The 23600-nt window shown below is 45.6% G+C and overlaps 1 protein-coding gene across 2 annotated transcripts in view; it reads right to left on the reverse strand.

Annotated features, from left to right (window-relative positions):
- Positions 1–22258: 22258 nt before the first annotated feature.
- The window catches only part of LOC115474306 (venom serine protease inhibitor-like), a 187787-nt gene continuing 186445 nt past the window's right edge, over positions 22259–23600 (reverse strand). For both annotated transcript variants that reach the window (XM_030209730.1, XM_030209733.1), the window contains one exon: positions 22259–23303. In XM_030209730.1, coding sequence (XP_030065590.1) covers positions 23041–23303 — 263 coding nt within the window. In that variant the 3' untranslated portion in view covers positions 22259–23040. The remainder of the gene's footprint in view (positions 23304–23600) is intronic.

The raw sequence follows: 23600 nt of genomic DNA on the forward strand, positions 1-23600 counted from the left end.
TGGTGCTTTAAATCTTTAATTTACCTCCGTTCCAGCAGCCGCGGCTTTTGAAAGCCCTGCCCTGTCTCTAGCCTTCCCTCCCTTCGTTAGTTTGTTCCACAGTCCCGCCTTCTGACATCATTTCCTTGAGGGAGGGACTCTGAGGGAACGAACTCACAAAGGGAAGGAAGGCTAGAGACAGGGCAGGGCTTTCAAATGATGTGGCTGCTGGAACGGAGGTAAATTAAAATTTAAAGTACCAAGAGTGGCGCAGTATGGCAGGGGATGGGGCGAAGGAGAATCGCTGGACAGGGGCAGGGTGGGAGAAGAGAGAAAGGAGATTGGGGGGGGGCGCCAACTCATAGTCTGCTGGGGGGGCGCCAGAGACCCTAGGACCGGCCCTGGATGTATGCAGCACTATACACATTATTTGTAGGTACTTTCTCTGTCCCTAGAGGGCTCACAATCTAAGTTTTTTTTGTACCTGCGGTAATGATTATTGTAGCTGTCGAGGTCTTGCTGCGTCTGAGTAAGTGGAACCGATGTTTCAGCCAGCATGCTGTGGTTTTCTTCAGGGTATGCTGTGAGGTCTGCAGTTTGTAAATAGTGGGTTCTCAAACCTGATTGGCTGGGGTTTGAGGTGGATAGTTAACTCAGGAAGGAAGGGGATTGAGGCAGGAAAGTCCGTTGGTCTCAAATTTGAATTTTGGCGGGAAAGTTAGTTGGTCACAATTTTAAATTCTGGTGGGAATGAGGCTGGAACAAAGAGAGAGAGAACATATGACAAAGTATACAGTAGCTAAAGGAAGAGACAAAGGGGCCAATGGTAGAGAGCCTTGTGCTGAAACAGCACATGGTTCCCTAATGCACATATTAAACTTTTTTTTTTGTGTCCAATGCAATAATCAAATTGTATGTAAAAAAGATGTTTGCAAACATGGGCGCGAATGCCGGTCCCATGGAAATAAGTGCACATGGGTTGTACGCTAGAAGCAGAAACATTTTGTGCATAAAAAATCATAATCGGCACCTGCAGTTGCATGTCTGGAATGCTATTCTTCATATGAATTATTTCAGTATGGTATCATATACATGTTTGTAGTTCAGTGCTTTACAGTTAATTTCATAGCCGCAGCATCTCACACTAAACCTTCATTTTGTGACACGATCACCTGAACTACTCATCCCCCTGCAGGGTTGCAGGGTTTTTGGACTCATCCCTTCTACAAGGCTTAAGCACAAAAGAGAATAACCTGGAATGAATCCTCAGTAATGGAAGCCCCATAAGAACAAGCTAACTTTTTTATTTTTTTTTTTACTCCTTCTCAGACCCAGCATTAGAAAATATTGTACTCAGCCCTCTGATCTTCTGTGCAATTCTTTGCATCTGGGTTGTGTAGTTAATACCGTAATTAGCATTGGGATTTAAATATACAGCACACTATTTTGTGTCTACATAATGCACAGTTCTCTACAAATGTGCACAGAACTCGCACAAAGCTCTGCGCTGTGTTTCCATTGCTTTCTTACATCAGCCTCAGGGGGTGATTGTAGCTTGTTGTTCAGGAAAAAAAAGCTGTTAGACAAAATTAGGAGGGAAGTGTGGAATTCAAAGGTCACAAATCAAGATTATCCCATCTAACCTTGGCGTGGAAATGCTTCTGTTAATGGTGACATTGAGGTAGGAAAGCTCCATTTATGTCAACTATTTTTTTTCTCCTTGCACTTTTGAAGAGAAGTTTTGTTTGTATTGGAATTTATTATTGTTTTTTAAAAATATTTATTCTCCGAGGACAAGCAGGCTGCTTGTTCTCACTGATGGGGTGACGTCCACGGCAGCCCCTCCAATCGGAATCTTCACTAGCAAAGTCCTTTGCTAGCCCTCGCGCGCTCGCGCGCACCGCGCATGCGCGGCCGTCTTCCCGCCCGAAACCGGCTCGAGCCGGCCAGTCTTCTTTTGTCCGCACTCGGTACGGTCGTGTTTTCGCCGTGTCGAGCCCCGGAAAGTCGACCTCGCGCGTCCAAATTCTGTTTGAGCGTGTTTTTTTCCTTCGGGAAAGCTTTGTTAGTCGGGAAGTGCTCCGGAAACCCTCCGACCGGGTTTCGTGTCAATCCTCCCCGTACTTCCAGCTTTTTGCCCCGGTAAGTTTTCTTTCGTCGTCGGGGTAGGCCTCTTTTCGGCCTCGGTCGAGATTTTTTCTCCCTCTAAATTTTTGGTGCTTCAATTTTCGCCATTTCGGCTTTTGATTTCGCCGGCGTGATTTTTCCGCCCATGACATCGAAGCCTTCCAGCGGCTTCAAGAAGTGCACCCAGTGCGCCCGGGTTATCTCGCTCACTGATCGACACTCGTCGTGTCTTCAGTGTCTGGGGGCCGAGCACCGCCCTCAGAACTGTAGTCTGTGTTCCCTTCTTCAAAGGCGGACTCAGGTAGCGAGACTAGCCCAGTGGAACGTGTTGTTCTCGGGCTCTTCGTCGGCATCGGCACCGGGATCTTCGAGTGCATCGACGTCGTCAGCGTCCAGACCATCTTCCTCGGCCGCCCCTGCATCGAGTGCATCGAGGCATCGGGCCTCTGCATCGGCGCCGAGACATCGGATAGCTGCATCGACGTCGGTGGTACCAGGACCTCGTCTGCTGATGTCGTCGGACGGTGGTGCATCGGGTGGAGTGCAGGTGAGGGCTGTCCATTCCCCTGCTGGTGGCGGTGAGCCCTCGGGTGGGTCTCCTCCTACCCTGAGGGCTCCTGCGGTACAGCCCCCCCGAGATCGACCTTCTTCAGTCTCGGCCCCGAGGAAGCGACGGATGGATTCGACGTCCTCCTCGTCGGTGCCGGGGAGCTCCGGTGACATGCTTCGGAAGAAATCGAAGAAGCATCGACACCGGTCTCCTCCCCATGTCGGCACCGAGAGCTCTGGGTCGCCGAGGGATTCGGCACCCAGCAGGCATCGGCACCGAGAGGACCGCTCACCCTCTGTTCAGGAGGTGTCGATGCGCTCCGCTCTGGACAGCCCGGTACAGCCTCCACGCCCGGAACAGGTACTGACGTCGACGCCTGCATCGACATCACAGCCTTTCTCTACAGCCGCTCTAAACGAGAGCCTCCGGGCCGTTCTCCCAGAGATTCTGGGAGAGCTGTTGCGCCCTACCCCTCCGGTACCGGCGGTGCTTGCGCCTCCGGTACCGTCGAGCGTGGCGCCGGCTGGCCCATCGCCCAGGTTGAGGTCCCCGACGTCGGTACCCGCGTGCGGTACCGACCGCGGCCACCTCCCAGGAAGGCTCCCCGACTACGTCGGCGGAGGGAGCTTCGCCGATGCGGGCGAGGGAGTCTACCTCTCGACGCCCCCATCGTGGACGTGGCTCCACTGAGTCGAGCAGGGCGAGGTTGCAGACACAGGTTCGTGAACTTGTGTCTGACACCGAGGGTGAGGCCTCGTGGGAGGAAGAGGAAGATCCTCGATATTTCTCTGACGAGGAGTCTGAGGGTCTTCCTTCTGATCCCACTCCCTCTCCTGAAAGGCAGCTTTCTCCTCCCGAGAGTCTGTCTTTTGCTTCCTTTGTCCGGGAGATGTCTACGGCCATCCCCTTCCCGGTGGTTGTGGAGGACGAGCCCAGGGCTGAAATGTTTGAGCTCCTGGACTATCCTTCTCCACCTAAGGAAGCGTCCACTGTTCCCTTGCACCATGTCCTGAAAAAGACATTGCTTGCGAACTGGACCAAGCCATTAAGTAATCCCCACATTCCCAAGAAGATCGAGTCCCAGTACCGGATCCATGGGGACCCAGAGCTGATGCGCACTCAGTTGCCTCACGACTCTGGAGTTGTGGATTTGGCCCTAAAGAAGGCTAAGAGTTCTAGGGAACATGCTTCGGCGCCCCCGGGCAAGGACGCTAGAACCTTAGACTCCTTTGGGAGGAAGGCCTACCATTCCTCTATGCTCGTGTCCAAGATCCAGTCTTACCAGCTCTACACGAGCATGCACATGCGGAACAATGTGCGGCAGTTGGCGGGCTTGGTTGATGCTCTTCCCCCTGAGCAAGCCAAGCCTTTTCAGGAGGTGGTCAGGCAGCTGAAGGCGTGCAGAAAATTCCTGGCCAGAGGAGTTTATGACACTTTTGATGTTGCGTCCAGGGCCGCTGCTCAAGGTGTGGTGATGCGCAGGCTCTCATGGCTGCGCGCCGCCGACCTGGAGAATAGAATCCAGCAGCGGATTGCGGACTCGCCTTGCCGTGCGGACAACATTTTTGGCGAAAAAGTCGAACAGGTGGTAGAGTCTCTCCACCAGCGGGACACCGCATTCGACAAATTCGCCCGCCGGCAGCCTTCAGCTTCTACCTCTACAGGTAGACGATTTTTCGGGGGAAGGAAGACTGTTCCCTACTCTTCTGGCAGGCGTAGGTACAATCCTCCTTCCCGACAGCCTGCGGCCCAGGCTAAGCCCCAGCGCGCTCGCTCTCGTCAGCAGCGTGCGACTCAGCAAGGCCCCGCGGCTCCCCAGCAAAAGCAAGGGGCGAGCTTTTGACTGGCTCCAGCAGAGCATAGCCGACATCCAAGTGTCCGTGCCGGGCGACCTGCCAGTCGGAGGGAGGTTGAAAGCTTTTCACCAAAGGTGGCCTCTCATAACCTCCGATCAGTGGGTTCTGCAAATAGTCCGGCAAGGATACACCCTCAATTTGGCATCAAACCCTCCAAATTGTCCACCGGGAGCTCAGTCTTACAGCTTCCAGCACAAGAGGGTACTTGCAGAGGAACTCTCCGCCCTTCTCAGCGCCAATGCGGTCGAGCCCGTGCCATCCGGGCAAGAAGGGCTGGGATTCTATTCCAGGTACTTCCTTGTGGAAAAGAAAACAGGGGGGATGCGTCCCATCCTAGACCTAAGGGCCCTGAACAAATATCTCGTAAAAGAAAAGTTCAGGATGCTTTCCCTGGGCACCCTTCTCCCCATGATTCAGCAAAACGATTGGCTATGCTCTCTGGACTTGAAGGATGCCTATACACACATCCCGATACTGCCAGCTCACAGACAGTATCTGCGATTTCAGTTGGGCACCCGCCACTTCCAGTACTGTGTGCTACCCTTTGGGCTCGCCTCTGCGCCCAGGGTGTTCACAAAGTGCCTAGCTGTGGTAGCAGCGGCACTTCGCAGGCTGGGAGTGCACGTGTTCCCATATCTCGACGATTGGCTGGTGAAGAACACATCCGAGGCAGGAGCCCTGCAGTCCATGCAGATGACTATTCGCCTTCTGGAGCTACTGGGGTTTGTGATAAATTACCCAAAGTCCCATCTTCTTCCAGTGCAGAACCTCGAATTCATAGGAGCCCTGCTGGATTCTCGGACGGCTCGCGCCTATCTCCCAGAGACGAGAGCCAACAACTTGTTGTCCCTCGTCTCCCGGGTGCGGGCGTCCCAGCAGATCACAGCTCGGCAGATGTTGAGATTGCTGGGCCACATGGCCTCCACAGTTCATGTGACTCCCATGGCCCGCCTTCACATGAGATCTGCTCAATGGACCCTAGCCTCCCAGTGGTATCAGGCCGCTGGGGGACTAGAGGACGTGATCCACCTGTCCACGAGTTTTCTCGAATCCCTGTATTGGTGGACGATTTGGACCAATTTGACTCTGGGACGTCCCTTCCAAATTCCTCAGCCACAAAAAGTGCTGACCACGGATGCGTCTCTCCTGGGATGGGGAGCTCATGTCGATGGGCTTCACACCCAAGGAAGCTGGTCCCTCCAAGAACGCGATCTACAGATCAATCTTCTGGAGTTACGAGCGATCTGGAACGCTCTGAAGGCTTTCAGAGATCGGCTGTCCCACCAAATTATCCAAATTCAGACAGACAACCAGGTTGCCATGTATTATGTAAACAAGCAGGGGGGCACCGGATCTCGCCCCCTGTGTCAGGAAGCCGTCAGCATGTGGACCTGGGCTCGCCGGAACGGCATGGTGCTCCAAGCCACATATCTGGCAGGCGTAAACAACAGTCTGGCCGACAGACTGAGCAGGATTATGCAACCTCACGAGTGGTCGCTCAATTCCAAAGTGGTGCGTCAGATCTTCCAAGCGTGGGGCACCCCCTTGGTGGATCTCTTCGCATCTCGAGTGAACCACAAAGTCCCTCAGTTCTGTTCCAGGCTTCAGGCCCACGGCAGACTGGCATCGGATGCCTTCCTCCTGGACTGGGGGGAGGGTCTGCTGTATGCTTATCCTCCCATTCCTCTGGTGGGGAAGACTTTGTTGAAACTCAAGCAAGACCGAGGCACCATGATCCTGATTGCTCCTTTTTGGCCGCGTCAGATCTGGTTCCCTCTTCTTCTGGAGTTATCCTCCGAAGAACCGTGGAGATTGGAGTGTTTTCCGACCCTCATCACGCAGGACGAAGGGGCTCTTCTGCATCCCAACCTCCAGTCTCTGGCTCTCACGGCCTGGATGTTGAGGGCGTAGATTTTGCCTCTTTGGGTCTGCCAGAGGGTGTCTCCCGCATCTTGCTTGCTTCCAGGAAAGACTCCACTAAGAGAAGTTACTTCTTTCATTGGCGGAGGTTTGCCGTCTGGTGTGACAGCAAGGCCCTAGATCCTCGCTCTTGTCCTACACAGACCCTGCTTGAATACCTTCTGCACTTGTCTGAGTCTGGTCTCAAGACCAACTCTGTAAGAGTTCATCTTAGTGCAATCAGTGCATACCATTACCATGTGGAAGGTAAGCCGATCTCAGGACAGCCTTTAGTTGTTCGCTTCATGAGAGGTTTGCTTTTGTCAAAGCCCCCTGTCAAGCCTCCTACAGTGTCATGGGATCTCAATGTCGTTCTCACCCAGCTGATGAAACCTCCTTTTGAGCCACTGAATTCCTGCCATCCGAAGTACTTGACCTGGAAGGTCATTTTCTTGGTGGCAGTTACTTCAGCTCGTAGAGTCAGTGAGCTTCAGGCCCTGGTAGCCCAGGCCCCTTACACCAAATTTCATCATAACAGAGTAGTCCTCCGCACTCACCCTAAGTTCTTGCCAAAGGTCGTGTCGGAGTTCCATCTGAACCAGTCAATTGTCTTGCCAACATTCTTCCCCGTCCTCATTCCTGCCCTGCTGAACGTCAGCTGCACACATTGGACTGCAAGAGAGCATTGGCCTTCTACTTGGAGCGGACACAGCCCCACAGACAGTCCGCCCAATTGTTTGTTTCTTTTGATCCCAATAGGAGGGGAGTGGCTGTAGGGAAACGCACCATATCCAATTGGCTAGCAGATTGCATTTCCTTCACTTACGCCCAGGCGGGGCTGGCTCTTGAGGGTCATGTCACGGCTCATAATGTTAGAGCCATGGCTGCGTCGGTAGCCCACTTGAAGTCAGCCTCCATTGAAGAAATTTGCAAAGCTGCGACGTGGGCTTCTGTCCACACATTCACATCCCATTACTGCCTGCAGCAGGATACCCGACGTGACAGTCGGTTCGGGCAGTCAGTTCTTCAGAACCTGTTTGGGCTTTAGGATCCAACTCCACCCCCCGAGGGCCCTGTTTGTTCTGTTCCAGGCTACACTCTCAGTTAGTTGGTAAATTTTTTTAGGTCAATTTCTGTTATGTCCTCGCCGTTGCGAGGCCCAATTGACCATGGTTGTTGTTTTGAGTGAGCCTGGGGGCTAGGGATACCCCATCAGTGAGAACAAGCAGCCTGCTTGTCCTCGGAGAAAGCGAATGCTACATACCTGTAGAAGGTATTCTCCGAGGACAGCAGGCTGATTGTTCTCACAAACCCGCCCGCCTCCCCTTTGGAGTTGTGTCTTCCCTTAAGAGTATTGTCTTGCTACATACTGGACTGGCCGGCTCGAGCCGGTTTCGGGCGGGAAGACGGCCGCGCATGCGCGGTGCGCGCGGGCGCGCGAGGGCTAGCAAAGGACTTTGCTAGTGAAGATTCCGATTGGAGGGGCTGCCGTGGACGTCACCCCATCAGTGAGAACAATCAGCCTGCTGTCCTCGGAGAATACCTTCTACAGGTATGTAGCATTCGCTTTATCATTTAATTTTCAATTCAAGTAAACACTTGTACAAAAAGGTATACTTTTTTTTACATAAATTTCAATTTCTAATAATTATTAAAGAAGCAACAAGAATAGTAAATTATATACTCTCAAGTCCTCCATTTTGAAATCCAAGATTTATGAAAAGTGGACATATAATAAGGAAAATATTGTAACAATTGAAAATTAACAAAAGAACCTGTGTTTAACAAAGTGTCAATATAATATAACTGCTCTAATGATAACTCCTATGACTTAGTCATTAACATTATCTACTCCATTAATCTTTTGGCTGCAAGAAATTTTGTTAAATGCGATGGATAAAAAAACCCATTTTACTGATTGGTAACGTATTACACATTTACACGGATAGCGCAAATAGAAAGTTGCCCCCATCTGAAGTACCCCCAATTTTAACAAAAGAAATTGACACCGTCTTTTTTGCATATCTTTAGCTACATCTGGGAAAATACGTATTTTATGTCCCATAAATTCCTTATCCTTATTCTTGAAGAACATCTTCGTTATCCAAGTTTTGTCTATGGTCAGTGCCACTGTAGCCAATAAAGTAGATGTGGACACTAAGTCTATATCTGTTGATTCCAAAATTGCTGACACATCCAAAGGTTGGTCAGCTTGATCACCACTCAATTGAGCTGATATTGGCTTGCCTGGTAAATAGTATACCTGGGAGAATAGGGGAATGGCTTCATCCAAAAGCTCCAAACACTTCTTTTAAATACCTTCCTAACATTTCCCTAGGCGTCACTGATAGTGCCCTAGGGAAATACAAAAATCTCAAATTGTTGACTCAAAGAATTCTCCATGGATTCAATTTTCCTTCTCAAATATGTTATATCCTTAATAATTGTTATTTGAGTATCTTGAGTCTTAACCAATTCTTTCTCCTGAGTCTTCTTTCTCAAAAAGCTGTTTCATACCAGTATCTACTATTTCCATTTTCTCTTCCGTTTTAGATATACGTGTCTCCAAAACTTGGATTTGCAGACATATAGCTTTCCCCAGGTTTGCAATTAAAGCCCATAAATTTTTGAGTGCAACCTCGGCTGGTTTCTCTTCCAAAAAACTAGGAAAAACTAAAGTTTGTACCTGATCAGTTGATAATATTTCACCTGTAGCCAGCTGATTACCCGCAGTTACAGAAGATTTCTCCGCTGCCTGTTGGGAATCAGAAACTTTTTAGACTCCCTTACTCTCCAATTGTTGTTCTTGAGGCTCCGAACCTTCCTTCTCTGCTTCAATTCCAGACCGCAGAGGGAGTGCCGCCAAAATTGGAGAGCTGGGGCTGCGGGGGAGGAGCTCTTTGGTCGGGGCTCAAGGTCACATCCAGCACAGGTGTCGTCCCTGGATCTCCACTCATCCTGGGCGTTACTTGCATGCTGCCTTCCGACCGCATTGGCACTCCAGACCTCTGCAGAAAGGACTCGATAGGACCCACCGTCGGAATGGGAGGCTGGCTCGGGGTTCCCTTGGCTGCCTGCCTCCCCCTTCGTTTTGGCATGGCCAAATTCTCGAGACACAGGAAGGAGGAAAAAGGACTACCACCCCTTTACTGGTTCAATCTGCCATCTTGTATCACCTTCACCGTTTTTGTATTGGAATTTAATAATTAGACCTTATAAGTGACTTCCGCTAATATGTTCAATTTTTTTGACTAGATTTCCTATGTAAAGTGAGTGTAAGGTGAACTGAAATGACATAAAACTTTGCTAAAGTGATCTGCATCAAAGCTCAGAAAAATGTGACAGAGTAGATGAAATTCTCTTCACAATATTTCTTGAAATTTTGTAACTGAAATGACTGGCTGGAGCTGAAGGAGGAAACCACTCTTTGTTTCTCTTACCTCTGTTTTATTTTGTATTTGTCTCCTATTGGCTGATTTTTTTACTACAAGCAGCAGCCCATTATATTTAGGGGCGGATATGTTGCCTGCACTCCCGCAGCATGAAAAACTCATCTATCTAGATGATAGAAAGCCAGAGGAAGAATCTCAGGTGGATGATTGGATGGGCCAGTTTGTGTTTTATCTGCTGTTATCGTATTACTCTGGAAACTTAATGACTATGGTTTGGACACTACTGAATTGTTAAGCTGGATCTGAATGTACATGGTTCTGTCTGGCACTAGTTAGAGGGTAGCAGAGATCATGAAAATTTAGGAAACGTACATATTTAAATTTTGTATGTCTTTTTTTACTTGCTCGGTTTTTTGTGTTGTGTTTAAATTACTTAGAAAAATATTTATCCTTGGGACATCCACAACATTTTTGAGATGCTGGAGTGCCTAAATGGCTCCAGTTTAACCACCTCTAAACAAATTTAGTAATATTGCAGAATATGTGAGATTAGTATATGGTGCCCCCTTGTGATCAGGTCTGAAATAGCAAGCTGGAGGGATATCATAAATTCACACATTAAGCATGTTAGATGTATTTATTTTATATAAGCTTGATTTGCGTGTGTGGGGTTTGCAAAAAAAGCTATATTCTGTAAGACCGCTATGTTTTTTATGTTTATTACATACTTGATATGTGTGTTCTATCAAATCTCCCATATTTTCTCTACAGACACAGAAAAGATGTTTGAGACCAACGGGCTCCCATATGAGGCTCTGGAGGGGGAGGGGAGGGAGGGAAATAAGATGAGGTCAACATAGAAAGGATGATGGATACGTGCCGTGGACTCCTAGTGCAAGTGCTGGAGACAAAATTGGTAACAGAAGTTAAAAATGCCTGGGATAAGCAGAGAAGATCACTGATGCCAAGGGTGGATCTGAGTAGGATGGGCAAAAGTTCATTTTCTGCTGTCATGTTCTATGAGAGTGGTAAAAATATGTGTGGGCGTTTTACCATATTTTAATCAACCAACTCTTTATTCCCTAAAGGGCGGAGAAAGGAAGCACAACTCAGCAATGCCATAGACTGAGGGGTAGCTGGTTTGGTAGAACATATTTGGCAGATTATTAGGTTGGTTGGTGCCAGCAAGCTATAGTTATGCAGAAATTGCTTAGGTCAGCACCTGCGTGTGGATGTTGGAGTACTGCCCTGTAGGTCTGCAGGGATCTAGTAGGCCAGATGTTAGGGAAATTGCCTTCAGTAGTTTTGGGAACTGTTTATTACAAAGCTTCGAAGGAAGACACAGAGGGCTGAGTGAAAGATTAAGTATGGGATCTTGTGTGCCCATCTAATAAGGCTGGTAGAGAAACCATAGAATAACCTGCACAAAGTGGCAGTTAGAACCGAAGATGGCAGGGATGTGATTGATGGTATCAAGAAGCACAATGGGATCATTTGTAAGGAGTGACTTCGGTAAAGCCTGAACATACATGAACAGGGAGAGGCTGCATACTTTTTGGCCCACGAACTCGCTAATTTTGATAACTACGAGTCAGCACAAAACTCAGGTTGAAGACATGGAAGAGGGCCTGAGCACAGGGCCAGTGCCAAGGATATTGGGCACCCTAGGTGATCCTTTAGCTTTACCGCTCCTTAAATAAACTTTGGGGGAGGGGGGTGTAATCACATAAACGTGTCATTTACCTGGTAAATGAGCTATTTGAAAATTCTCTCCTTCCCCCATTTCTGCAGGTGAAGGTATGTATTGGTGATTCTTTGAATTGGTGTGGCTGTCAGCTTTGACTGCAACCCCCCCCCTCCCCCTAAAAAAAGCCCCTGCTACCTGGGCATTAACTTAAGTGCAGGCCTTTCAAGAATTGACGGGGAGCATAGAGCGTGGTGGGAAAGGGAGTGGAGAGGTTGAGTGGTAGGGCCGATGTATGTTCATTTATGGGAATCTGTTTGCTCATCTGTCTAGTAGAAAATTGGAGGAGGAATCTCAGCTGGACAGACTGTATGGCCAATTTGTGTTTTTATCTGTTCTCATTTAAGACTAAATTATATAAATAGCGCTGATAAAAATCAGCACTCAGCAGTATTTGGTAAACGGCACTCAGGTGCCATTTATAGAATAGTGCTGAGCGCCGGAAACCACAACTACATTTAGGTGTAACCATTTACACCAATGAAACCCTGGTGTAAATTAGGCATAGATCCCTTTTATTCAATAACAATGCGTGTAAATTGAAGGAATGTCCATGATCTGCCTATGACCTCATATACTTGTGAACCCTTTTTGGACCCATGCCTAAATTTATGCGTGCAAATTGTAATTAGCAGCAATAATTTATAGGGTCCAGTTAGTGCTAATTGGCTCATTATTCAGTTAAATTGTATTTGCAAATTGAGTACATACAGAAATGTGTGCATGCAGTTTAAAGCACCATTTATAGATTTTGGGGGTTACTGTGTTACTCTGAATTCCGAAAGCTCAGTGACTGGAGTTTGGACTCTACTGAATTGTTAAACTGGATCTGAATGTATGTGATTCTGTCTGAGCAGAGGACAGCAGAGATCCTGGAAATTCCTAGGAAGCAAACACGATGAATTTGTGTGGTTTCTTAAGATGTACTTGCTTATTTTTCTTGTTTATTTTCAGCATGGTATAATCAATCTTTTTCAGTCAAATTAAAAAAATGGAGTGAAAAAAAATGTAAACCTGTAAAAATAAAATATATTGCTTTTCCATTTTAATTTATTTATTTAAAAAGTTTCTTACAACTAGATGGATCACAAATCAACATACATAATATAAAAGCAGAAACGGGCACTAGAGTATAGAGTATTCAAAAAACTAACAGACAAGATCAATCCCATGCATGTTCAAACAAATATGTCTTATGCCACAGTCTCAAGTAACTTGGTAACTAGTTGTCTGTGAACTATTCTTCAAATTTCATTTTTCAAGCATTTATCCAGGTGGTAACCCTGATTTGGCCATAATTCCTGGATATAAATATTCTGCCACCTAGTAACAATTCCAGAAAGATACAGTGGTGGAAATAAGTATTTGATCCCTTGCTGATTTTGTAAGTTTGCCCACTGACAAAGACATGAGCAGCCCATAATTGAAGGGTAGGTTATTGGTAACAGTGAGAGATAGCACATCACAAATTAAATCCGGAAAATCACATTGTGGAAAGTATATGAATTTATTTGCATTCTGCAGAGGGAAATAAGTATTTAATCCCTCTGGCAAACAAGACCTAATACTTGGTGGCAAAACCCTTGTTGGCAAGCACAGCGGTCAGACGTCTTCTGTAGTTGATGATGAGGTTTGCACACATGTCAGGAGGAATTTTGGTCCACTCCTCTTTGCAGATCATCTCTAAATCATTAAGAGTTCTGGGCTGTCGCTTGGCAACTCGCAGCTTCAGCTCCCTCCATAAGTTTTCAATGGGATTAAGGTCTGGTGACTGGCTAGGCCACTCCATGACCCTAATGTGCTTCTTCCTGAGCCACTCCTTTGTTGCCTTGGCTGTATGTTTTGGGTCATTGTCGTGCTGGAAAGACCCAGCCACGACCCATTTTTAAGGCCCTGGCGGAGGGAAGGAGGTTGTCACTCAGAATTGTACGGTACATGGCCCCATCCATTCTCCCATTGATGCGGTGAAGTAGTCCTGTGCCCTTAGCAGAGAAACACCCCCAAAACATAACATTTCCACCTCCATGCTTGACAGTGGGGACGGTGTTCTTTGGGTCATAGGCAGCATTTCTCTTCCTCCAAACTCGGCGAGTTGAGTTCATGCCAAAGAGCTCAATTTTTGTCTCATCTGACCACAGCACCTTCTCCCAATCACTCTCGGCATCATCCAGGTGTTCACTGGCAAACTTCAGACGGGCCGTCACATGTGCCTTCCGGAGCAGGGGGACCTTGCGGGCACTGCAGGATTGCAATCCGTTATGTCGTAATGTGTTACCAATGGTTTCGTGGTGACAGTGGTCCCAGCTGCCTTGAGATCATTGACAAGTTCCCCCCTTGTAGTTGTAGGCTGATTTCTAACCTTCCTCATGATCAAGGATACCCCACGAGGTGAGATTTTGCGTGGAGCCCCAGATCTTTGTCGATTGACAGTCATTTTGTACTTCTTCCATTTTCTTACTATGGCACCAACAGTTGTCTCCTTCTCGCCCAGCGTCTTACTGATGGTTTTGTAGCCCATTCCAGCCTTGTGCAGGTGTATGATCTTGTCCCTGACATCCTTAGACAGCTCCTTGCTCTTGGCCATTTTGTAGAGGTTAGAGTCTGACTGATTCACTGAGTCTGTGGACAGGTGTCTTTCATACAGGTGACCATTGCCGACAGCTGTCTGTCATGCAGGTAACGAGTTGATTTGGAGCATCTACCTGGTCTGTAGGGGCCAGATCTCTTACTGGTTGGTGGGGGATCAAATACTTATTTCCCTCTGCAGAATGCAAATAAATTCATATACTTTCCACAATGTGATTTCCGGATTTAATTTGTGATGTGCTATCTCTCACTGTTACCAATAACCTACCCTTCAATTATGGGCTGCTCATGTCTTTGTCAGTGGGCAAACTTACAAAATCAGCAAGGGATCAAATACTTATTTCCACCACTGTATTGGTCCATAGTTCATCTGAGATTAAACATTTAACTGAGGGCAGATCCAACACACCAGCTTCACTCAAGCATAGAGCCTTGTCCAGTAACTCTTCTTCCAATCCTATCACTTAAATTCTTTCGTGTACACCATAGACAGATTAACATGTCCAATGTATCAACTTAAAATATGATCTTTTTGAGGAAGCCAAAGCCATTATCATCCTTGCAAACGTATTTTAAATTTGCTACAATTTATTTAGCAGCCTGTGCGCCAACCAGCATACATTAAGCCTTTCCATTTATAGCTGAGACACTTCTAGACCATTCCCCACTGCTGCTGTTGTGCGTCTCAGATCTCCCTTCCACAGAATGAAAACTTGTATGTCAAGTGCATAAATTTAGCCTGTCAAACCATTGGCTCACGGATATGCCTTGAGTGGATACAAATGTACACTAAATAATACAGGAGAGAGAAGAACCTATTAGGTTTTCGCCACAGGAAAGATTTAACTAGGCAGGGCCGGTCAAACCCAGTAAGCGGGGTAAGCGCTGCAGGGGGGCGCCTGCCTTCAAGTGCGCCACTGCGGTGCCATACCGCGCTGCCCTTGGTGCTTTAAATCTTTAATTTACCTCTGTTCCAGCAGCCGCATCATTTGAAAGGCCTGGCCCGTCGCTAGCCTTCCCTCCCTTCGTGAGTTTGTTCCGCAGTCCCGCCTTCTGACGTCATTTCCTCGAGGGTGGGACTGCAGAACAAACTCACGAAGGGAGGGAAGGCTAGAGACGGGGCATGGCTTTCAAATGACGCGGCTGCTGGAACGGAGGTAAATTAAAGATTTAAAGCACCAAAGGCGGCGGGGGATGGGGCGAAGGAGAATCGCTGGACAGGGGCAGGGTGGGAGAAGAGAGAAAGGAGATGCTGGGAGGGGGGGGGCGCGAGGGCACCAACTCATAGTCTGCAGGGGGGCGCCAGAGACCCTAGGACTGGCCCTATAACTAGGGATGTGTGCATTTATTTGAAGCAACTTGGGGAAATGTCGTCAACATAACCCATGTCTTTTCATGTTGCTATGAAATGAGAATAACAGAAAAAAACTAGTAGTCAATATTCAGCTGGCAATGATAAGAGTTTTGCTGACCGCCACTGGTGTAACGTCTGTAAATTCAATGTCAGGCCACCTCCTGGCTTGGTATTGAATTTCCAGGTTTGCATAGCTGGCTAATCCATAGTCGGTTAAGGGCCTGATGCATGAAAGTCACCGGAAAGAACTGTTCCACCATGGTAAAAATTACTGTGGTGGAAATGGCGAACGATTCTCAAAAGAAGTTGCATGCAAATGAGCTAAGCTGCACGGACTTTTAGCATGCAGCTCGGGTAGGGAAAGCGCCAGGGTATGCGCATAGCAGTCAGTTTGTAAGCATAGCTGCTGTGCATATGCCCTGAATGGCTTTCATACATGGATTGTTAAGGCAATGCTTCTGCTGGGAGAGAAGGCTCGGGAATCGAGCAGTATGTGCAGATGGTGATTGGCGAATTGGAAACTGGCATGTCAGCACTCGCCAATTCTCTGACTATCCAGCAATTTTTTGTTTCAGTGTTTGAAAGAGGAAGAGGGTTTTTAAAAAAGATTTTATCTGCAGAAGTCAAAGGTGCTTCCTATCCTCGGACCTAGCGTGACTATAGAAAAATAAAAAGGGAAAAGGAACCCCCCCCCCCTAAAAGTTGTCCTTTTCCAACTCTTCCTGGGTCCATAGACAGCAAAGATTCATGGCGAAATGAAACAATAACTAAATACTACTTCCTAGCTCTTAAATCTTCTCTTCCTGCTATTGCAAAAGCTTGAAATATTTGCTGACAGCTCTAGAGACACTTCAGAGACCAGCTGACTGCTCTGCTGAGAAGCCACAGCTGCTCCAGACTTCCCATTAAATTTGCTCCCTAGAGGTAGGTGGGTCCTTGCTTTGCATTGCTCATAAATGGCCATGCATCCCTCGGAATGTACGTTTGAATACTGATCCGCTCATTTAAATGCATTAGCATACCATTCCTGTTGTCTGCTGCTGCGAATCGAAAACAGCCTTCAGAACCCCTTTGTGCAACTCCTGCTGAATAACGTGCTCACTAAACCAGCTGGAACTGGTCAAAAAAGCACATTGCTGGCCTGGTAAGCTAAGTGAGATATTCAGCACTTAACTGGCTATGGATTATTGTATAAAGATAGGACTAACTTTAATGTGGTCCTATTTATGCAGTTAACGTAATCAATTAAATGCTGAATGTTGGCACTTAAGTGGCCAAGTATCGACTTTGTCCCTGGAACATCCCCAAAATAGCTAGCTTTGAGTCCAGCACTAACTGGTTATTTTCATTGGCACTAACAATTAAATGCTACTGAAAATAACTTGTTACCCCTGAACAGACAATTTAACTGGCCAGGAACCATTTCTGGCCAGCTAAATTGCTTTGAATATCGATCGGCCCCTCAAATTTGTGTGATTTAATTTATCACTAATAGTATGCACTCTTTGGAAAGAGTAGGCACACTTTTCTCAATACGTGTGCACTTTTTCTTAAATAGTGTGCCCTCTTTTGGATGAGTGGATATGCACGTACCATTGTGCATGTGTTCAGCCCCCAGTAGTGTGTGCAGTCTTTGTATCTAGCCATTATAATCATGGATTTAAATAATGTTGATTTGAAGTTCATATGGCTTTGCTTTTCATTTCTTAGGATTTTCAGTGGTGCCTGCTTCAGTGTGGGAGTAAAACGTTCTGTGTATTGTAGTCCAGCAGGTGATGCAGCCATTCTTGCTTAGTGTGTAAGCTTTACTCCTAGTGGTCTTTCCCCTGCAAAGGCCGCCTCCTCTCTCAGCCAAGCTTGATTCCTTTGTCCACATGCTGTCAGTTCCTGATTATCTTTATAAATCTATGCTCAGATGGGTCATCCAGGGTGTGACCTCTCTCCAATCAGGGTCCATCTTCAAGTGACCTCTTCTGTGACCAGGTTTCAGACTCTTTCTCTGTTGGTTCCCTTGCCCTGTCCTCTGGCCTTGTGGATATTCTTTATGTTCTCCACTGACCCTGCAGGACAGACTCTTCCATCTTGTCTCAGGAGCACGTGCTCCCTCTCTGCCCTCCTGAAATGAACTCGCTTTTCACCATTGCACAATCTCTGTACCCTACTTCTGAAACTACTTCCATTCACCTACCCAACTTTTCCACCTCTGCAATAAAAACTTCTCTTCAGAACTCCATTCTCACCTCTCAGTAACCGTGTTCAGAAATTCAAAGACTAGCATTGGAGCAGCAAGTTGCTGATTTTCTGAGCACGGGGGTAGCTACCATTGAGTGAGCCCAGTAAAATGCCCAGCCCGGTATCTGTCTTACTCACCTGTGACCCTCAAAACATGCGTATGTAGCTAGCAAAGGTAGCGATTGAAACAGGCTGCCTTTGCCCGGTCTTGCCTGGCCCTTTCTTTGACCATGTCCCTTCCACAGGAAGTTACATCATAGAAGCAGGATGCTGCACAGGCAAGGCCTGGTGAGGCCAAACAGAGGCAGCCTTTTCAGTCGCTACCTTTTGCTGTTGACCCATACATGTTTTTGAGGACTACGGGGAGTGGGGGTGGCAGAGAGAGGCCAGGCCCCTGTGGGTTGGGGGGGAGGAGGATAGAGAGAAGCTGGGCCTGTGCAGGGAGAGAGGGAGAGGAGGGTTAGAGATATGCTGGACCCCCGGGGAGAGATGAGAAAGAGACCATGGAACAAAGATGAGGGGGGAGATGGGATCTGGGGGGGGGGGGGGGGGGGAGAGAGACTGAGACTTAGAGCAAAGGAAGGGGGAAGCAGAGGGAAGAGAGACAGACCTGAAGCAAAGGGGAGAGGAAGAGATGTTGGACCTGGGGGGGGGGGGGGGGAGCAGATGGAAAGAGATTGAGACCTGGAGCGAAGCAGTATGCAGGTCCCTGGAGCAGTTTTAGTGAGCCCTCCAAAACCCACCACAAACCCACTGTACCCACATCTAGATGCTCCCCTTCATCCCTAAGGGCTATGGTAGTGATTTCCAGTTGTGGGGAGTGGGTTCTGGGGGCTCAGCACACAAGGTAAGGGAGCTATGCACCTGGGAGCAATTTTTGAAGTCCACTGCAGTGCCCCCTAGGGTGCCCGGTTGGTGTCCTGGCATGTGAGGGGGAACCAGTGCACTACGAATGCTGGCTCCTCCCATGACCAAATGGCTTGGATTTGGTCATTTTTGAGATGGTCGTCCTCAGTTTCCATTATCGCCAAAAACCGGGGACGACCATCTCAAAAACGACCTAAGGACAACCATCTCTAAGGTTGACCTAAATTTCATGATTTGGGCGTCCCCGACTGTATTATTGAAACGAAAGATGGATGTTCATCTTGTTTCAATAATACAGGTTGTCCCGCCCCTTTACGGGGCTGTCCTGTGAGGACACCCTCATGAAAACTTGGGCGCCCTGTTCGATTATGCCACTCCACGTTAGCTAAAAATTATAGACCTATTTCTTTATTAAACTATGATTGCAATATTTATGCTAAATTACTAGTTGATCGACTATCCCAAATTATATCTAAACTAATTCATCCATCCCAATCAGGCTTTATAAAAAGAAGATTATTTTCTGATAATACTAGAATTTTTCTTCCATGTTATACAAGCAGCACAAATACTACAGATACCAGCTTGTGTCATTTCACTAGATGCTGAAAAAGGATTTGACTACATTGAATGGAAATGTCTTTTTTTCTATAATGGCCCTGGTTTGGATTAGCTGATAATTTCATAAATATGGTTCAAATATTATATTCCAGTCCCACAGCTCGGCTGTTTATCAATGATCACTAACACAATCTTTTTCTTTAACAAGGGGAACAAGACAGGGGCGTCCATCCCCTCTACTTTTTATTTTAGCCTTGGAACGACTCCTAATTGCCATACGTTCCTCCTCAGATATCCACGACATTACTTTAGCTAAAACCCAAATTAAATTATCAGCTTATGCTGATGATGTTTTATGATATGTATCTCTCCCTAAAATATCTGTTCCTAACATTTTCAAACTAATTGAGAATTTTGGAAAACTATCTGGTTATACAATAAACTGGACAAAAACTGCATTAATGTTTATTGTATGAAGAGCAACTTATCATCTGCCCCTATTTTCTGGTGCAAAAATGGGATTAAATATCTGGGTCTAACATTTAGCAGAGACATTACAAGAAAATATGACTAGAGTTCTTTCTTGTACAGAATCTTTGCCTTAGATGGAATCACTTATTCCTATCATGGTGGGGTAAACTGGAAACAGTAAAAATGATGATTGCTCCACAAATATTTTACTTATTAAGTATGATACCACTTAAATTTCCCAGAACATTCTTCATGAAAATAGATAAAATCCTCACTGCCTTTATCTGGAACAACAACCCCTCCCCCTCCCCCTGTATATCCCTTAAAAATGTAAAATCTCCTAGATGAAAGGGTGGTGTAAAATGCCCAGATTTCAAACTATATAATCAGGCTTTCCTACTAAGGGCAGCATCTTGGTGGTCTTTGGATATATTGGATGATTCAGTACCCTTACAAATAGAACAACAATTGTCGCATTCTATTCCACTAATGACTAGAATAGGTTCTACTTATAATTCACCTGACATTGAATATAATATAGTACACACTACCCTGTTGCGTATACATCTACTTGATAAATTTAAAAAAACATTCTGTTTTAACGACAAACAAGGCCCCTATATGGGGAAATCCTCACATTATAATCAATACATTTCCCTTTTTTCGGAACACTTGGATAACTAAGGGCATTCTAAATCTAAATGATATATCTGGTTGCATTCACTCTGCAGCTCCTCAGTACCTCTCCACTCTCATCTCTCCCTACATTCCTCCCGGGAACTCCGTTCACTGGGTAAATCTCTCTTATCTGCACCCTTCTCCTCCATTGATAACTCCAGACTCCGTTCCATTTATCTTGCTGCACCATATGCCTGGAATAGACTTCCTGAGCCGGTACGTCAAGCTCCATCTCTGACCTTCTTCAAATCTAAGCTAAAAGCCCACCTTTTTTATGCTGCTTTTAACTCCTAACCCTTGTTCAGTTGTTCAGAACCCTTATTTTATCATCCTCATTTTAATATTCCCTTATCTCGTTTGACCTGTTTGTCTGTCCTAATTAGATTGTAAGCTCTGACGAGCAGGGACTGTCTCTTCATGTTCAAGTGTACAGTGCTGCGTACATCTAATAGCGCTATAGAAATGATAAGTAGTAGTAGTGATATGATATTTTACTTTTAAGTGCATTACAGGTACACTTCTCTTTACCTAACAATCAATTTTTTAAATACCTTCAATTTAAGTCTGCACTGTCCACAGCTTTAGTAGGAAAAAACACATCATTTAAATCACCTGAAATATATAACATTCTATCTAAAGCCTTTGCTGTGGATAATTCAGCACCTCGCTATTACAATATCCTTCTATCTAATGTTGGATATAATAATAATACATTCCAGAATATACTTCAGACTGAATTATCTGTTTCTCTAACTGAAACAGTGGTCTTAATTTTGGACTAAAATAAATATGCCCCTCACCTCTGCTCCAATTTTACAATTTTTATTTTTTACAATGCAGTAGATCAATGTGGTCCCCAGTTAGAAAACATAGAATTGATCATAAATTATCCAATTTATGTTGGTCTTGCAACTCAGATGTTGGTTCAACGGAACATATGTTACTTTCCTGTCCAATCTACATATGTACTGGAATCATATATGGGATAGAATCTCATCTGTATTGAATGTTAACTTTCCATTTCTTACCAACAAATTAATCTTTGCTCTACCTGTATTGGAAGGTCTTATCAGTGGAACAATGCAAACTATTTGATATTATCAATTGCCTTGAAAGACATATTACGAGAATGGAAGGATAATAGTAAACTTTCCTTTACATACTGTGGAATTCCATATGTCCTTACTTACAAATATGAGGCCAAAATAGCAGAAAAGGCTAATAGAGTTGGCCATTTTCTTAAAATTTGGGAACCAATATTTCTTCTCTGTGAAAATGTACAGTCTTTATAATTTCAATAACTCTGTACTGTTGATATATACGCTTGCATATTTTGTCAGTTAATAAGCTTTTATAGATACTGTTGGTATAGATTGGTTCATCGCTCATAAATATTCCACTAGTACTTCACATCAGCAGTTGTATTTTGGCAAGTTCAACATAACCAACCTTTCTTCCCAATGTACAGGATTTTCCTCTTCTCTATTATTGCAAATGAGAATTGAATTTGATGGTATTATCTTTGATACTTGAATATGAATATTGCTCCAATATTGTATTTGAATGTTACATTTCATTTGTAATGGTGAAAAAGTTTTCAATAAAAAAGATTCTGAACTAAAAATTGCAATTTGGATGTTTTGAGAGAAAAGCATCCATCACCTTATGATATTGTTTGGACTTCTTTTTTTAGTTTTGAAAATGAGCCCCTACTCTTCCTTCAGTTTATTTTGTGGCCAGATTGTACATTGGAAATAATTATTGCTTTGTGATTATATTGTTCTGTGTATGCTGGCACTTTAATGAAACTAACAGTGAACAAAGTACAGTACAGTGAATGGACTAAATAGTTAGAAATTCAGTTGCAGTGAAATAAAATCTGGTTTGTTGTATTGCTCCCTCAGTACAGTGTGAATTATATTTCCCACATCACATTTCACACTTGGTTTCATACAAGAAGAATGTAGACAAATATATGGCAGTTTATTTAGGAGGACATTGAACAAGGTCGCAAACATTTCAGGAGCTGAGCTGGAAGCATATTTTGGTAGTACCTTTGGGAGAAGCTCCAATGTTTCCATACAAGATTCATTTGCCTGTATTTTCTGTGGAATTTATTCTCTTAAAGCACTTTCAACACATCAAACTGCAGACACATGAGACCCTATTTGAAAATCATTCTGGAAACAGGACTGCAGGCTTCATGCACATTTTACCCTAATTTTGCCTAACACTTAAGACTGGCCTGAAATCTAAGACTGGACTGTAGAACCCTAATCATTGAAGCAGCAAACCAGCTAGAGGTTTATGGTAGTCATACTGAACAAATATGTTGCTTAGATCCCATGTATGCAGATATATCCGATACATATTCATTGTGGCTAGCCTTCAGGGCTGCAAACCAGGCTGATTTACTAATACATTTGATAAGAGGAATTGTCTATCACTGTAAGATAGTGATTCTCCATTCCAGGTTTCAAGGCCCCAAACTGTTTCTAAATAGCAGTCATGAATATATATCTAAACTGGTTCTAAGAACTAGGTTAACCTGAATAACATACAGTAGGCTACCTTGAAAGTCAGTTCTGATAAGGGGTTAAGAGATCAGTATAGGAAGACTGATGGGAACCATAAAACAATGTGGTGCATGATGGCTTTCTGTTGAGAACTAGGTAGAGAGGCATCAGCTAAATAGAAATCAGACAACAGCCCAGGAAATCCACTGCCAGCAACAGCAAAAACATTTAGTAGTCAGGAGGCAAACACACTGCTGGACACATTGAACCTGGAGGGCAAGGTTTGCAAGGGCTTTTGTTTGAACACATTCCGATGTAACACTCGCTCTTAGGTACACACACGTCATTTTTATCACATCTCCGCACATAACCCTCTTGGCAGACGCAGCCTGCCACACACATCATGTTGCACATAGTTGTACTGCTGGCACAGGTTTCGGGGCAGCTCGTGCCACATGGGTTATAACGCATGTTCGGTGGACAACTTTGCACTGAAAAAGAGAAGAGCAAGAGAAAATGAAAGTGAATGCTTAAAATTCAAAGCTGCTTTAAACAGGAATGATACATGAACCCATAGGTGCCAACTCCGTGGGTGCTCGAGCACCCCTAATATTTTGCCCGCCAGATGTTCCTTTTCCAGTCAGCCCAACCTGCCCAGTGCCCGCCCTCTTCTTCCTCAACAGTCCTCCGCCCTCGCTTTCCTATGTGCTGCCCAGAATTTAAAACTCATCTTACCTTGGGGTCCCGGCAGCAGCAGTGAAAGGTGAACAGGCTCAGCGCTTCAGCCT

The sequence above is a fragment of the Microcaecilia unicolor genome, chromosome 7 (assembly GCF_901765095.1).
Source record: "Microcaecilia unicolor chromosome 7, aMicUni1.1, whole genome shotgun sequence".
Lineage (NCBI taxonomy): Eukaryota > Metazoa > Chordata > Amphibia > Gymnophiona > Siphonopidae > Microcaecilia > Microcaecilia unicolor.